The sequence below is a fragment of the Conger conger genome, chromosome 3, assembly GCF_963514075.1.
Source record: "Conger conger chromosome 3, fConCon1.1, whole genome shotgun sequence".
NCBI lineage: Eukaryota > Metazoa > Chordata > Actinopteri > Anguilliformes > Congridae > Conger > Conger conger.
In genome coordinates, this window is record NC_083762.1 from 15,419,922 (window position 1) to 15,436,214 (window position 16,293).

At 47.0% G+C, this 16,293-nt stretch overlaps 1 protein-coding gene across 2 annotated transcripts in view; it reads right to left on the reverse strand.

The window, feature by feature from the left end:
* Positions 1 to 16,293, reverse strand: part of nrxn2b (neurexin 2b) — a 794,861-nt gene that overhangs the window by 19,481 nt on the left and 759,087 nt on the right. For both annotated transcript variants that reach the window (XM_061234183.1, XM_061234182.1), the window contains one exon: positions 6,523 to 6,845. In XM_061234183.1, the coding sequence (XP_061090167.1) occupies positions 6,523 to 6,845 (323 nt within the window). The remainder of the gene's footprint in view (positions 1 to 6,522; positions 6,846 to 16,293) is intronic.

Consider the following 16,293-nt stretch of genomic DNA (forward strand, 5'->3'; position numbering starts at 1 on the left):
GCCTGTGAAAATGTGCCGTCTACTTGAGGAACGAATGGAGAGAGAGAGAGGGAGGGAGGGAGAGAGAGAGAAAGGGAGAGGGGGAGAGACAGAGAGAGAGAGAGGGAGAGGGAGGGGGAGGGAGGGAGAGACAAACAGCGAGGGAGAGTGAGGGAGAGAGAGAAAGAGAGAGGGAGAGGGGGAGAGAGAGACAGAGAGAGGGAGAGAAGGAGAGAGACAGAGAGAGGGAGAGGGAGAGGGGGAGAGAGAGAGAGACAGAGAGTGGGAGAGGGAGGGGAGAGAGAGAGAGAGGGAGAGGGAGAGGGGGAGAGAGAGAGACAGAGAGAGGGAGAGGGAGAGGGGGTGAGAGAGAGAGACAGAGAGAGGGAGAGAAGGAGAGAGAGACAGAGAGAGGGAGAGGGAGGGGGGAGGGAGAGACAAAGAGAGGGAGAGAAGGATTGGAGTGGTTTTGTTGAGTGACAGGATTAGGTCGTGCCAGGTTTGGCGTGCTCCTCAGCGTGGCGTTGCCGAGGGCGAGGCGGGTAGGAGCACAGGCGTGCTGAGGCACTTACGCGATAATGTAACTGTCTCACGCAAAGTGATGTTCATTTCTTTAATTAAGTTCGTTGTGGATGATCAACTTTAATTGTTTTTTTTTCTTTCATCCAGGGCTGCAAGAAAAGCCCCACCTCAACTAACAACGGCGTGCTTCAAACCGCCACTGACACGCATTGCTTAACGTTCTCCGATAATTTCTACTGATACCACGATATGATTACTTCAGAAAACACAGCCTGTCAATTATTATTATCATTATCGTTATCATTATCATTATCATACTTTAGTGATGTGTTGTTTAAAAAAGTTCTAAAGATATAATCCTTTGTCAGATTACTCAACAAGGCCCAAGTCCTCATCTTTATTGTATTCTGAGCACTTGAAACCGCACTTCCCTCTAGGGTCTTTCAGCGTACTTGTCCCCGGTTATAGGTAGTATAAGAGCGTCTTCCAAATGCCTATAATGTAATGTAACGTAATTTAATGTAAATTACGTGTCACTGTGTTCAGCAGACGCCTCGTCATTTACCCAGGCTTATTATTATTATTTCGCACAGCGTCGCCGTGTCTCTGGCCTGATTTATAGGCCTCCGGCCCCGTCCGCTTACTGATGTATATCACCCTGATTTAGCTCTGTTCTCTGTTTTTCACCACACACATTTTTCTGGGGTCTGTCACTTTGGGTTCTCCGGGACGTAAAGGATGGGGTGTTGCACGGAGTCGGGTTACGTAAAGGATGGGGTGTTGCATGGAGTCGGGTTACGTAAAGGATGGGGTGTTGCACGGAGTCGGGTTACGTAAAGGATGGGGTGTTGCACGGAGTCGGGTTACGTAAAGGATGGGGTGTTGCACGGAGTCGGGTTACGTAAAGGATGGGGTGTTGCATGGAGTCGGGTTACGTAGAGGATGGGGTGTTGCACGGAGTCGGGTTACGTAAAGGATGGGGTGTTGCACGGAGTCGGGTTACGTAAAGGATGGGGTGTTGCACGGAGTCGGGTTACGTAAAGGATGGGGTGTTGCACGGAGTCGGGTTACGTAAAGGATGGGGTGTTGCACGGAGTCGGGTTACGTAAAGGATGGGGTGTTGCACGGAGTCGGGTTATGTAAAGGATGGGGTGTTGCACGGAGTCGGGTTACGTAAAGGATGGGGTGTTGCACGGAGTCGGGTTACGTAAAGGATGGGGTGTTGCACGGAGTCGGGTTACGTAAAGGATGGGGTGTTGCACGGAGTCGGGTTACGTAAAGGATGGGGTGTTGCACGGAGTCGGGTTACGTAAAGGATGGGGTGTTGCATGGAGTCGGGTTACGTAGAGGATGGGGTGTTGCACGGAGTCGGGTTACGTAAAGGATGGGGTGTTGCACGGAGTCGGGTTACGTAAAGGATGCGGTCGGTGGGCGGTCCGCCTCGCTTCGCTCCGGAGTCTCCCGGCTACCTGCGAAAACCAATCACACGCTCCCCAGGTGATCCTCCCGTAGCCGGGCCTGGCCCAGGGAGATATTAGGAGTGTGACTCTTACAGTTATCACATAGTTATCGCGTAATCTGTCACGTCGCGCGGCGCAGAGGAGCGGAAACAGACGTGACTCCAGCACAATGAAGCGGAATAGAGAGCGGCCTGTAGCGTAGCGGTTAAGGTGCATGACTGGGACCCGCAAGGTCGGTGGTTCGATCCCCGGTGTAGCCACTATAAAATCCGTAAAGCCGTTGGGCCCTTGAGCGAGGCCCTTATCCCTGCATTGCTCCAGGGCAGGATTGTCTCCTGGTTAGTCTAATCAACTGTATGTTGCTCCGGATAAGAGCGCCTGCCGAATGTAATATTAATATATCCAATTTCACCAAATGATCGATATGAAGAGTTTCAACTGCAGATGGTTCCATGCTCAGTGAGATGGCACAACACAAGTACATAGTAAGCTCAATAGACTGTCTTGTGTATGCATGTATGCATGTATGGTGTTTTTGTTTTTTGTGGGGGTACAGGAGGTAAAGGTGAGGGCTGGGGGGGCCAAACCGATGAACTTTGACTTCGACAAACAGCATTCTTGATTGGGGGGAGGGGGTGCCATATATTTTGCCTTGTTATTCCTCATGGATATTACAGATGCTAGACTACGCATTTTCAAACTTTAGCTAACACAGAAGAGGCCCACTATTTTCTGCCATCCGACCATAATCAGCCCAACACGAACCTGTATAGCAAACATAGTTCGGCAGCGTCTAAGGCAGGCACGTCAAAAGAGTGCAAATGAAAAACGGCTCTTAATTTCATACAGTACAAGTCCGTCATCATACGCAGAAAAAGTCCCACACCGAGATTGACCAGAAAATAGTGAAATATACAAAAAATACCTCTGAGGAAGTAACACGTTGTAGCCATGCTAGCAGGCTAAATCCTAACGCTAAATTCTATTAAGGAAATGGCTAACGTTTATCGCAATATCTGTGGCTGCGTTTGTCACTGACACACTCCTAATTCTATTAACTAGATTAAACTGGCCTCGCTGGGACACTATCAGAACTCAAAGTGTCTACTCCCGTTACAAAGCTCCCAACGCATAGAGTAATTAGGGTCACAGATAGTGGCTGAACGGAGAGACAGGCTGATATTTTTAATTGTGGAGAGGACGAGAGAGAGAGAGGGAAGAGTGTGCCTGGGTTCAAGGGTAGTTATTAAAAGGCTCATTACTCATCAAGGACTGATGGGAGGTCACTCATTTAGGTAACACTCGAGCGACAGATTTGACTTCAACGGGCATCCTGTCCCGTGCTACCACGGACCGTTCGGCCCGAATGCACCTTTCTGATAGTGGGGCGGCCTGTAGCGTAGTGGTTAAGGTAAATGACTGGGACCCACAAGGTCGGTGGTTCGAATCCCGGTGTAGCCACAATAAAATCTGCACAGCCGTTGGGCCCTTGAGCAAGGCCCTTAACCCTGCATTGCTCCAGGGGAGGACTGTCTCCTGCTCAGTCTAATCAACTGTATGTCGCTCTGGATAAGAGTGTCTGCCAAATGCCATTAATGAAATAGCTGTGAGTGCTTAGAAACCCACATTTACGTCTATTCTGTGATTCTTGTGAGCCCAGACAGGCACACGCAATCCTCCTAAGCATGTGATCTTCTTATCGCACCGCTGTTCACAAGCCAAGCTGACACGGACATGAGTCGCAGGAAGACACTTTTCTTTTCTACAGTCTACTGTACTGTATTGGCAAATCTATGAATTATTGCTATTTGGATTAAGATACAACAATATATTAGACTTCTGTAAGATATATGTATCATTGTATCTTCCACATAGGTCTACATATTTGTAATATATTGCAGGATATACCCTCTCTGTAAGTGCCATGGAGTGTCATAAATTGCATTGCGTCCCCCCGGCTATGTGAAGCAAACACCACGGCTTGTTCTTTCTCATGACCGTTTTTCATGGTCCAATAAACTATGGCAAGCAAGCTAGGATTTGCAACGAGCCTTTATCAGAAAGTGTTGCGCAACAATTATCACTTCAAAAACATATTTTTTCCATGTTGTGATGCATGTTTATAAACTCACTGAGTAGTGCATTTCTCATACCGATAAACATTTGTGTTATTTTTCCCGCCTTTAGTACGTGCACATTGTGTTGTGTTTTGTAATTACAGCCTGGGAACCACTTCTGCACTGCTGAAGTGGTCACAGTGGAGTGTGTGAGATACGTGTGAAAAGCGGGATTCACACACATATCAAACAAGCACATGAACGCGCTCTTAAATGCATTTAATTTCACTTCGTTGTCTTTAAACATCTCTCCAAAAGACTCTTAAATCACTCCCTGAGCCGTTCATTAAGTCTAATGACTCCAATTCAGAATGAGCATGTGCGATGTGTATTGCTTTTTTATGAGCTAAGAAAAATATGAATGTATGAAAGAACAAATTTCATCAATGTGTCAGCACTATAAGGGAAACTTGACTGAATTAACGATTTGTGAATTCTGTTTCCGCTTTACAACACAAAGGACAGATTACACAGTAAAGTCTAAAGCCCTGAACATAAAACATCACACATAGCTATACAATGCGATGTAAATTATATATAATCTACAGCACGGGGGATGTGATATTTGAATACACACGAGGACTTATTAGGCGTTTTGCTGTGATCACAGGACGCCATTCGCTGCGATAAGGAGCAGCTGCTCTGAGAAAGAGCTACTGTTCATCGCTAGCTAATTGCTGCTCCCTGCAGTCTGCCCTGCACACATCTACAGTTTGCCCATAAATTAACCACATTTCACCGCAGAGACCGCGAACACAGGCATGAACAGGGAAGCGGGAATAAAAGGGCGTATTTCCTGGCAGCACTCGGGCACAATGTCACTGTTTCAGCCTGTGCCATCCTTCATTTCAACGGGTCTGGTCTACAGCGAGCCTACGCTGGGTGTATGCAATCTGCACAACTGCAGACTCCAGTGTACACTTTACACCGCAGACTCCAGTGTACACTTTACACTGCAGACTCCAGTGTACACTTTACACTGCAGACTCCAGTGTACACTTTACACCGCAGACTCCAGCGTACACTTTACACTGTAGACTCCAGTGTACACTTTACACCGCAGACTCCAGTGTACACTTTACACTGCAGACTCCAGTGTACACTCTACACTGAATAATCCCAGCATTGCAGACGTTGTGTAAGGTGATTTCTGAAAGATAAGACTCCTTCCTCCACGTCTCCAAAGTTCTGCTGATCGATCTGTAACCCAAAAGGAATAAGAAATGCCTAATATCTACGGGTAATGGCGGGTAAAACCTGTGTTTGCTCGTGATTTCTAACCAAGTTTGGGAAAAGTCTGAATCATACCCTCCCCATCTCAACTGTGTTCCTTTTCTTCTTTTAAGAACTGCCAATAGACACCTGCGTCCTGGCCATGTCCACTACACAGTAAAACATGCAGTGTTATTTCAACCCTAACAGAGTACATATGAGGCCAATTGAGGCCCTGTATGACTTGACTTAACACTGAACACTTTACTGCTTACTGCAATAGGATCCCTCTTCAATGTATCCAACAACAAATCTGAAATCTACACGCCAATTGAGATGGAGTACAACAGCACCACCCAGTATAGCAACATTCTTGTCAAATGTGTCAAATGAAAAACAAAATGGCCGCTCTGCAGAAACATTGGCCGTCTATTTCAGGGTTGGGGGTCAATTTCATTTCAAGTCAGTCAATCCAGGAAATGAAGGGTAACTCAATCCGCCAACTTGAAAAGTGCCCATTACTGTTCTAGGGGGACATTTTTCAAGCCGTGAATTGAATTTAAATGAATTTCCTGAACTGCATGCAGTGAAATGGATTTGACCTCAGCCCTGGCGTATAAATATTCAGTTTTAACATTCGGGTGGAAAGACTGGCAGGTCTGCCATTTCCCGGGCGTCAGTGTCATGCAGTGATCAGGGAACAGGGCTTGTTACTCGTAATTAAGGTTGCGAGTTTGATTCCCAGCTGTGGTGCTGCCAACCCTCAAGCAAAGTGCTTAACCTGATACACTGCGTTAAAATATCCAGCTGTGTGAACGCGCACAGTACTGTATTAAAACAACCTGTGCACTGTGCTCTGCTCAGGTGCTCTGGATGAAAGCTTCTGCTAAATGCAGTAACGTACAGTAATGTACTGTTTAAATGCAGTAATGTAATGACTAAGAGTTTTTAGCTTGTGCTAATTGCAGAAGCGTATTACGCTGTAATGTAATGTACGTGTGTTTAGCCGGAGCTAATTGCAGTAGCATAATACACTGTAATGTAATGAGTAAGCGTGTGTAGCTCATGCTAATAGCAGTAGCATAATACACTGTAATGTAATGTAAGCGTGTTTAGCCTGTGCTAATTGCAGTAGCTTAATATAATGTAATGAATAAGTGTTTAGCTTGTGCTAGCTGCAGTAGCGTAACACACTGTAATGCAATGAGTGAGCGCGCTAGCCCCATGCTAACCGGCGTGACGCTGTCCCTCATGGTGGGCGAGCGCTGTTTGCGGGTGGTGGTGGTGGCCATGGTGGTGGTGGTCTCCATGATGGTGGTGGACATGTCAGCCAGGGGGGTGGTGGAGGTGGTGTCAGTGGTGAGGACGGACGGCACGTCCCCCACCAGACGCAGGTTCCCCTCGGCCTGGACGTTGGGGTCCCCCTCCGCCGCCAGCTTGAGGACCTGCAGCCCGTTGTAGTAGAGCCCCGAAATCTGCCCCTGGAAGGGCCGGCCCCTGTCCCGACCCCCGATCCTGATCGACGCCTGGCTGTTAAAGATGGTCAGCTGCCGACCTGGAGAGAGAGAGAGAGAGAGAGAGAGGGGAGAGAGAGAGAGAGAGAGGGGGGAGAGAGAGAGAGAGAGAGAGAGAGGGGGAGAGAGAGGGGGAGAGAAAGGGGAGAGAGAGAGGGAGACAGAGAGGGGAGAAAGCGATAGAAAGACAGAAAGAGAGAGATGGGGAAGAAAGAGAGAGATAGAGAAAGGAAGGGAGAGGGGAAGGAAGAGAGAGCAGCAGAAAATCACATCAGTCTCCCTCTCCACACTCAGGATGACACAGAGGGGGGGATGCGGCTTGGATCACATGACACTGTTCCCGGGCAACACTTCAGAAGACTGAACCTCGCACCGCAGCGACAGAACTGCACCCCTCAACCCGTTCCCCAGTGCGCCAAATATCCGCCGCGAAAAAACACTGGATGGGGCAGCGGTGAGGGAGGGAGGGGGTTCAGAGATGGAGTACACTCACAGATTTTCACCCCCCTCCCCGTAGAACACCAGGACACTGATTTACCAAGCCGTCCCCAGGATGTGAAAATTGTTGAGAATTGAGGGGAGCGGGAGATGAGGGGGGCGGGGGCACGGTTTAATTCAGTGCTCCATTATCACCCGTCTGTAAGCGACGGTGTCGTCTGTGAGATTCAGTCATGAAGTGTTACCAGGGCGCGTGGATAGCAACGTCCCTGACCCCCCCCCCACCCCCCCACCCCACACCCCCACCCCACACAGCTCTCGTTTGCTGATGTCACTCCTTTTACTTTTTTAATTCCTTTAATTAAATCTTCCACACCCTCGCCCAGGAGCTACTCGTTTGGCAAAGTGCCAGAGCCTCAGGACACGTTCAGCAGCCACTGAGCCCCAGCTAGGGGATTACGGGACTTTTTCTGGGGGCAATTACCTCAGAGAAGAGGTAGGATCTGTCCTTTTACGGACGGATAAAACACAAGCGGGAGGATTCCATCGTGTCCGACAGGACTGGTCCCCGCAACCCCCCTCCGGCGAACACGTGCTTTGTCCCAGCTGGGCTCCCCTGCCGTGCGCACGGAACACAGGCAACCAACCGGCGGCTAACGAGCGGAGAGAGAGCCCCGCCCTCAGCCTCGGCGGGGAAGCCTCCGCGCCGGGATAATCACCAGCTTCGTAAGGTACGGTGAGTCACTTATGTCTTTTATTTCTGTTTCCTTTTAAGACCGGCGAATGAATTATAAATCAGCGCCGCGAGGGGGGAGAGGACACAAAATGGCCGCCCTGACATCCTCCCCGGGTCACACCACGGTAAGTGCGATGATCGCTGTAAACAGGCGTAGCCCCGTTGGGCACAGAGCTGCAGGACGGCGCAAGCCACTCTGATTCCTGTCTTGGCCCTAAGTGTATGCAAACTCGAGAAACATCAGCAAAGAAGAGCCGGCTAGACAAATCGGCCCACTGGATCTGAGAACGAACATGTGCAGGTACATGTACACACACTAGACAAATCGGCCCACTGGATCTGAGAACGAACATGTGCAGGTACATGTACACACACGCACACACACACACACACGCACGCTAGCCTTAGCATTACAGAACAGCCATTTTGTAATGCGCCCGATATTGCAGTAGATCCCCCAAGTCCTTCCGTCGTTCTGTCCAGTCACCCTGACCGGAAGAGGCAAAAGCGTCAAGCTCAGTGTGGTTTTTCAGCGTGACAGTGACATAGTGAACCGTGAGATCCGTGTCACACCACACCACAACCTTCAGTTTAGAATATTCTAAACAACATTCTAATGCTGATGTAACAATCACCGGTAACAATCATCAATGGAGTTCTAGAACACTGAATTTTGAATGAAACATTCCAAAATGGCAGAATGGGGATCCCGCTTGTTGAATGGCTTCTCCACCCTAGCTCCCCAGTGGTGGTACAACCTCCATGTCCCCATAAGAACTGCTCACTCGCTGCCCATTTTCGACTGCAGTCTGAAGACTAACCTCTTCACGCTGAACCTTAACTCCTTTGCGTGAGTCCCCTAATCTATTGTCACTAGTTTTTCACCTGTCATCGTCATTAACCCCTTGTAGTATTTCATAACTTAATCTAAGACTTTTGAATTTGTATTTGTCTCAATACTGCAGTTCTGAAGATGTCTCTGTATGGAAGTTACAGACTTGAGCACTAGACGTAGATTCATGGTTTTACAACTGATCCTATGTGAAATGTACCTTATCCAACCTATTCGGTTTTTTGTTCTACCACCTTGATATGCACTTTTTCGAACGTCGCTTGGGATTGAATAAAATGCAATGTAAAAAAGACCTGCTCTTCTAAACGGGTTAAACACTTAGGACTCAGGACTGGTTAAGGACTGATCTTGGTGTGTCAGGATCAGCAGGTGCCCTGTCGGGGGGGCTCTGTCAGAGCAGCCATCTTGTCCCCACGTCTCACAGCGCTCTCTTGGCAGGACACACTCCTGGGCAGCAGCTGCCAGTCTGATAATCTCTGCCAGGAAACGAGCTTTACGTCTCCATGGGGGAACCTCTTTATACACGCTGTCCTTCTCGATAAATCCAGAACTTTAATATGAAATCGTAATATTCCTGAGTCAGGGTAATTTCAAGGCAGTGTTCTTTTTTGGCTTATGCTACAAACGATACCTTTCTCAGACGATATTGCGGGTAATTGTTCATGCTAGAATTCATTAACCCTTTAAGACATGAGATCGCAAAGATATGTCATTTGAATGACCTTCACTGAACGTTCTAATGCTGATGTAACAATCACAACTGGTAAGAGTTCTAGAACACTAAGACAAACAAACATTCTCTTCAAAGGGTTAAAAGTTAAAAGTTTCTACGCCTGTGCTAAAAAACTGTTCCCTGGATGGGAAAAAATACTCACTTTTGTACCACTGCTGCAGAATCTCATTCAATATTGAACTTGCGCCTGTCTGCTCAGAGATGAGCCTGGCAGCCCTATCAGTTGGTTATGTCACATTGGAAAAGGGCATGGCCTTTCAAACCTCACCCTCACTGCGGGGAGAGACAGAATGCCTCCTTCACTCATTCTCTCCTCTCTTTTATTTCTCACTCACTATTTCTCTCTCTTTCCCTCTCTCTGCCGCCCCTCTCGCCTTAATCAGACAGCCTAATGCGGCAGAACCGGACAGAGGCCTGTGATTGGTCAGTTCTGTCACATGGCCCTTGGTGTAGAGGATCAGGGTTTATTGCACCAATTAGAGAGGCGCAGCGCTGGATTGGCCCTCAGGACGAGGGGCCCTTAATGGACACGGACACTGGCCGAGGAGACAGGCTGGACACTCATCTAAAGCACTTAAATAAGTAAATAACATACACACAAATACACACACACACACACACATACACACACATGCACACACGCACAATCACACACAAAACATGCACAAAACATACAAATGCACACACGCAGACAAATAAAAACACTCACAGACACGCACACACTCACATGGACACACAAAACACATGCACACACGCACGCACACAGGTAAACACACACACACACACGCATGCACACACGCACGCACACAGGTAAACACACGCACACAGGTAAGCACACACACAGTAGTCCAGTTTGCCTCAGGGACAGTGAGAGAGTATCTAGGGCATCATACACCTTATTATTTTCCATTAGCATAACTTTAAGAAAAATTGTTACACGACAGTTTAATTTTTAACTTAATATTTCTATATTTCTACTTCTCCCCATTCCATCACTCGAATCTGACATCTGACAAGCTGATTTTCTGACAGGATGATTTTATATAAGCCATTTAACACCCGTATATTTTTATAGCTAACACTAAGTGCAGTGAAATGAAGAGCAGGCTTTAGTGTCTGTCACCTCGGCTTTGGAAACCATGTTTGATGTCGTACCACACTCAAATAAAGGTACAGTGAGGTATTTTGGGCATTTTTGGAGGTATATTTTTGTTCTTTAAAAATACATTTCCCAAATGTACCCTGTAAGTAAAATAATATTCCATTTTAGTATTAAAAAGTAACTTTTACAAGCAAAAATGAATGATGTATTGCTGGTAAGTGGTACATATTTCTGCACCTATAGGGTACCACCACTTTTTAGGCACTTTGTTTATGACTTGTTTTTTGAGAGTGCGGGATAGCACCTTGGAAATCACAGAGAGAGAGAGAGTGAGCGAGAAAGAGAGAGACATAGAGAGGGAGTGAGAGAGATAGAGTGAGTGTGAGAGACAGCGAGGGAGTGAGAGACATAGAGAGGGAGTGAGAGAGATAGAGTGAGTGTGAGAGACAGCGAGGGAGTGAGAGACATAGAGAGTGAGTGTGAGAGTGAAAGAGAGAGAATGAGAGAGAGTGAGAGACATAGAGAGTGAGTGTGAGAGTGAAAGAGACAGAATGAGAGAGAGAGATGCAGAGCGGTGGTGGGGGGGGGGTCATGTGTCTTTCATCTTCCCTGCTTTCAGAGTGTGGCCGCAGATGCTTTGGTTGCTGAGGGATTGTGGGTAAGACAGCCTGTTCCCTCACTAAGGATGCGGTTTCTGTGTGTGTGTGTCTCTCTTTTTTCCTGTCTCTCTCTCTCCCTCCCTCTCCCTCCCCCCTCTCGCTCACTTCCTGTCTTTCTCCCCTCCCTCTCTCGCCCCTCTCTCTCGCCCTCTCTCCCTCCCTCTTTCTCTCTCTCCCTCCCTCTTTCTCTTTCGCACTCTCTCCCTCCCTCTCTCTCTTTCGCTCTCTTTCTGGAGTAACTCATCCTAACTCAGCGGGGTCTGTGTGTGCCCCAGCCTGCCCTCAGACACACACCTGTGTCCCCCCTTCTCCGGTGGAAACGAAAATAAAAAATGACAACCCCTCCCTTCTAATCTAATGCCTTTCTCCTCCGGAGGACTCCACTGCAGAGCCCATGGCTCAATCAGGCACACACTGAAGTGGTCCTGACACATTATCCATACCTTCTGAGGTAAACGCTCCTTTCTTTGCCAAGGAGCTCTTGCAAAATACATTGCGAGAGAGCAGAAATGTCAGAAAACAAAGCAACGGCTGTTTGTATCCCATGTAATCTTCTGCTTGGAGCAGCTAGTGTTGCTATTACTATGTAATTACAAGCTTATTACACACTGTGACCCAAAAAGGGTTGTTATATAAGGTTATTACTATATTTTTAACTGCAGTGTGCAAGTGTGTGTGTGTGCGTGTGTGTGCGAGGGGGGAAGATAGAGAGTGATGGGTGAAAGAGAAAAACAGAAACCCAGATAGAAGGAGAGAAAATAGGATAGAACTGAGAGTAACTGCTGATGAAGAGAGAGAAAAAAGATTATTTAAATGTGGAAAAGGAGGTGAGAGTAAATGTGAGATATAGTTGAGAGAGAGAGAAAGAGGCGAGATGGAGTGAGAGAGAGAGGAAGTGCGTATGTTTTGTGACAGATCTGCAGCTCGTGTTATTCTAATCTCGGAGCGAAGCCGGTGGCACTCGGGAGACGGACGCATTGCGCTCTGAACCAGTGGAGTGGATGATATGTCAGCTGGTCTTTTGTTGACCCTGGGACAAATTCCACGGTTGGACAGACGCGCTTGCCACGGAGAACCGTGATTCAGATGAGCCGGGGGTATTCACGGGTCCCTGCACAGACGCGGGTGGGGGGGTATGTTACTAAGGGCCTCGTTGGACCTGCTAATCCAGACTGCAGTTTGTGGATAATGTGAGGCGCGATGACTTAACAGGCCAGCAGGGGGCGAGAAAAGGACAGCCTTTTGTGTTTTCGTTTTTACCAAAATAGGCTGCCTTACACCTAAAGTATATATCTATGTCGATATGCATACGACTTTTGTAATAGAAACTATGAAATGTGATGTACGCCTTTCTATCTCATGCAATAAGCTTCATTGTGCAGACCATGAAACACGTTTTCATGGGAGCTTCAAAGTCCTAAATGAAACATAACTGCGGGGGACGTCTAAATCTTCTCCTCCCAATTAATACGGAACATCGTAAAAAGTTTCCAAATGACAGCAGCCGGAGAACGCGGTTAATGAAGCGACGGCGAAAGGGCAGTTAAGAGAAAATTATACGGCTTAATTAACTGCTAAGTCACATTAGGTTATGATTACGAACAAGGCTGGGGTCAGATTGGAAATATGAATGATTGGAATTACGGTTTGCCCCGGTGCCCATCTGTTCTGGCTGGGCCAATCAGAAGCTGATTAATACGTGGACTCTGGACGATGCGTTTCCCAGCACGTGCTGGTATGTGTAGTGAACCAGATCGGGTAAAACGCCAGGCAAAGAAGTAAATTAAGAGTATCAATGTAAAACAGAAAATAGGATTTTAAGCATTTGAGTAGTTCAGTTCGCTGCTTGGAATGTTCTGCTATTCTACCTTTGCTCGTCCGTGTGGTATTTCAATGTCAAGACTTGATCTGATATGATGTGAAATAAACGGGTTTAAGCGCTAATTAGCAATGTTATTTCTGTATTGTTTGAGCATGTGCTGTTGCTATAAAAGGGTAGACAGTCTCCATAGGCTAAACGAAAGTGGGATACGCTGCATAGCTGTAGAATAAGTGCAGGCGTGATTAAAAATGCATATAAATGGGCCGTGGGCACCTCTAAGTTTGGGCGGAAGTAATACATTTGTTCCTTTTCTTGTTTGCTCTCGCTTGGCAAGCTGAACAATCGCGGTTAAGAGTGATCTCGAGTGCCGCCGCAGCACTGCGTATAACAGGGCATAACGAGGCTGTAGCTTTAAGCTGGACTTTATGCGGGTATAACGAGGCCATCGCTTCAAGCTGGACGTTAGCTTCCAACCCCTCCTTTCCCCAGAAGCGGTTTCGACCTGGATCGTAAGCGCTAATGCCTCAGCTTTCTTTCAAACAAGCTACGCTGACAAAGTTCATTATGAAGTGGGCAGCCGTTATCGCCCGCGCGCACGGCGCTTGTAATTAAGCATTCTGCTTTCGCAGAGAAGTGGGTGATTCTGCAACGCTTGCCACTTAATTGTGTTTGACAACGGAGGCGAGAGGCGGAACACACCTTGACTTTGGCGTAAAGAGACATGAGCGTTGCGCAGCTCCCAGTGTCCGGAGGAGTGGAGGTTGACGGAGCGCCCGTCAGACTGTGAACGACGCACCCCCAATCCCCCCCAGGGGAAAGGGAATGCCACAACACAAGGAAACCGGGCCGTGTTTTCTCTATGCTTTTACTCAGCATCATAAACCAGTAATGGGCGACAGTGTAGAGCAAAATGGTTAGCAACTGGTCTGAACTAGTCAACCAACTACTGTGATTAAACTACCAACTACAACCTAGTTTGAGGTGTTTTTTTTCCAGCAGGCTTGTCAGTTTGATTCCCAGGTGTAATATTTAGCTGTATAATGGATCGTATGTAAGCCCTGTAAATTGACAACCTAAATAAAAATGTAGCGGTAGTTCTGAAGTCAGCATATTTCCACTAATGATTATACTGTCAGCTAAATGAAACATATTGTACAGTATATTATGTTATGCTACGAAAGTGTGTGCGCCTTAGATAATATCTTAACTCTAATTCATTTTCAATTTTCTTTCTACAGGTTTTTTATTATATTTATAATTTCTATAAAGAAAAGTTCTATAATGTTTATGGTTTCTTTTTGCTATAGTATATTTGGGATGGTGCCTTGAACACGCAGCATAAATGATTAATAAACTTTTATAACATATAGTTGAATGCATGCAGTATTTTCTAATACAGGGATCTTACGGAGGCGTATAATGTGTAGTGTAAAACATCCCTCAAAAATACAGAGAGCTCCAGACCAGGAGTGTAATAGGAAAATACAGTCCTGATATTAAATATTAAGAGAATATTAATATTTTATGGGGTTGGGTTTGCAGCCGTATTTTTGCGGCAGAGGCCAGCGCTGGCAGCGGTGATGATGTAACGGTTCTGATCCGCTCCCGCGCGGTGCAGTACTCCCGACCTGGGCCCGCCGAGCCAACACCGGCCTGGTTTAACCCACAACAATAATAATTCAATATTTAGCTCACGCTTTTATCCAAACGACTTGCAGTTGATTAGACAAAGCAGGGGATAATCCCCTCCCCTGGAGCAACGTGGGGTTAAGGGCAGCCTGTAGCCTACTGGCTAAGGTACATGACTGGAATCCAGAAGGTTGGCGGTTCAAGCCCTGGTGTAGTATTTGAGAAAGGCTCTTAATCCCGCATTGCTCCAGGGGGGACTGTCCCCTGCAACAGCAGTCCTGCCCCTGCCTGGACTAGCTGGTGGGTTGGACCAAGATGGGTTTGGTTTAACACAGACACGGGGGGTATATAATGAAGCACGATTACTGAGTTAGCTTGATAAATTCACTGAGTGAAACCAGTTTTACAAGGATTGCAGGTTTTACTGATTGAACTTAACCAGCTGATATACCCCCCCGGATTCAAATAGTATTTCTTTGAATTCAAATACTTTACTGCATTTGACTAAGCTAGCCTGGTGTATTGGCACACATTTATGATATGTTGCTAGCTAGGGGTACAATTTTATGTACATATAAAGTATTGCCCCAGCGACAAGCATTTGTACCATTTTAGGCACTTTTTTTACCTGTATTTCTGAGAGCAGACTCAAATGAACCAGGCAAGATCAATAGAGCATAGAAAACTATTTGAATCCAAAACAAATACCATTTGAACCCAGGTCTGGTTTAACTGGAGAAGGACAAACAGACGGGACAGACCACGGTACCGCGGTCGATTCACGCTCTGAGCCGACACAACGTGGCAGTATTGAGCGGAAGGGCTTGATCGCTCCCTGTTGGCCCAAAATGATTTTTCTTTCACGGAGTCATTAAACACTGAACACTACAGCCTGTAGACACTGCCCACGACTGCAGCAAACACTACCCCCCCCCCCCCACCCCCCTCGCCCCAACATCCCCCCAGTTGCCAAACACGCCCCCCGTCCTCCATTATAACCATCCCTGGGTGTAGCTCTCTCCCCCGAGCGGTAATTACGGTCCGCAGCCAGGAGTCTTTCGGGTCTGGCTTTACCGACTTACTTTCGTTCAAAGCGGATAAGATTCAGGAGGGGTTGAGGGCTAAGCCCACCTCACCTCACCTGCCAAAAAAACTGGATGTTTGGAGGAAAAAGAAAATCAATTCCTGCTGGTTACTGCGTAATCTGGCTGTGTTTTCCCTTCACAGACACCCAAGCCAAGTGCTTTTATTGTTTTGATTTCTTTTTCTTTTTTTTTTGTCGGTGAGTTTTAAGCATTCGATTTTTAGCTGCAAAGCAAAACTCAGGGGGGAGGGTAGGGAGAGAGAAGAGGAAGGAATTAAAAGAATAAAGAGAGCGAAGGGAAAAAATAAAAGAGAGGGCTTAAGGGGTAAAGGAAAAAGGAATATTAGAAACAGAAATAAGCACTAGAATGTTGGGACACAGTGTTCGAGACTGACGATCATCTTTGAGATATTCCCTCCAATCCAACCAGTCC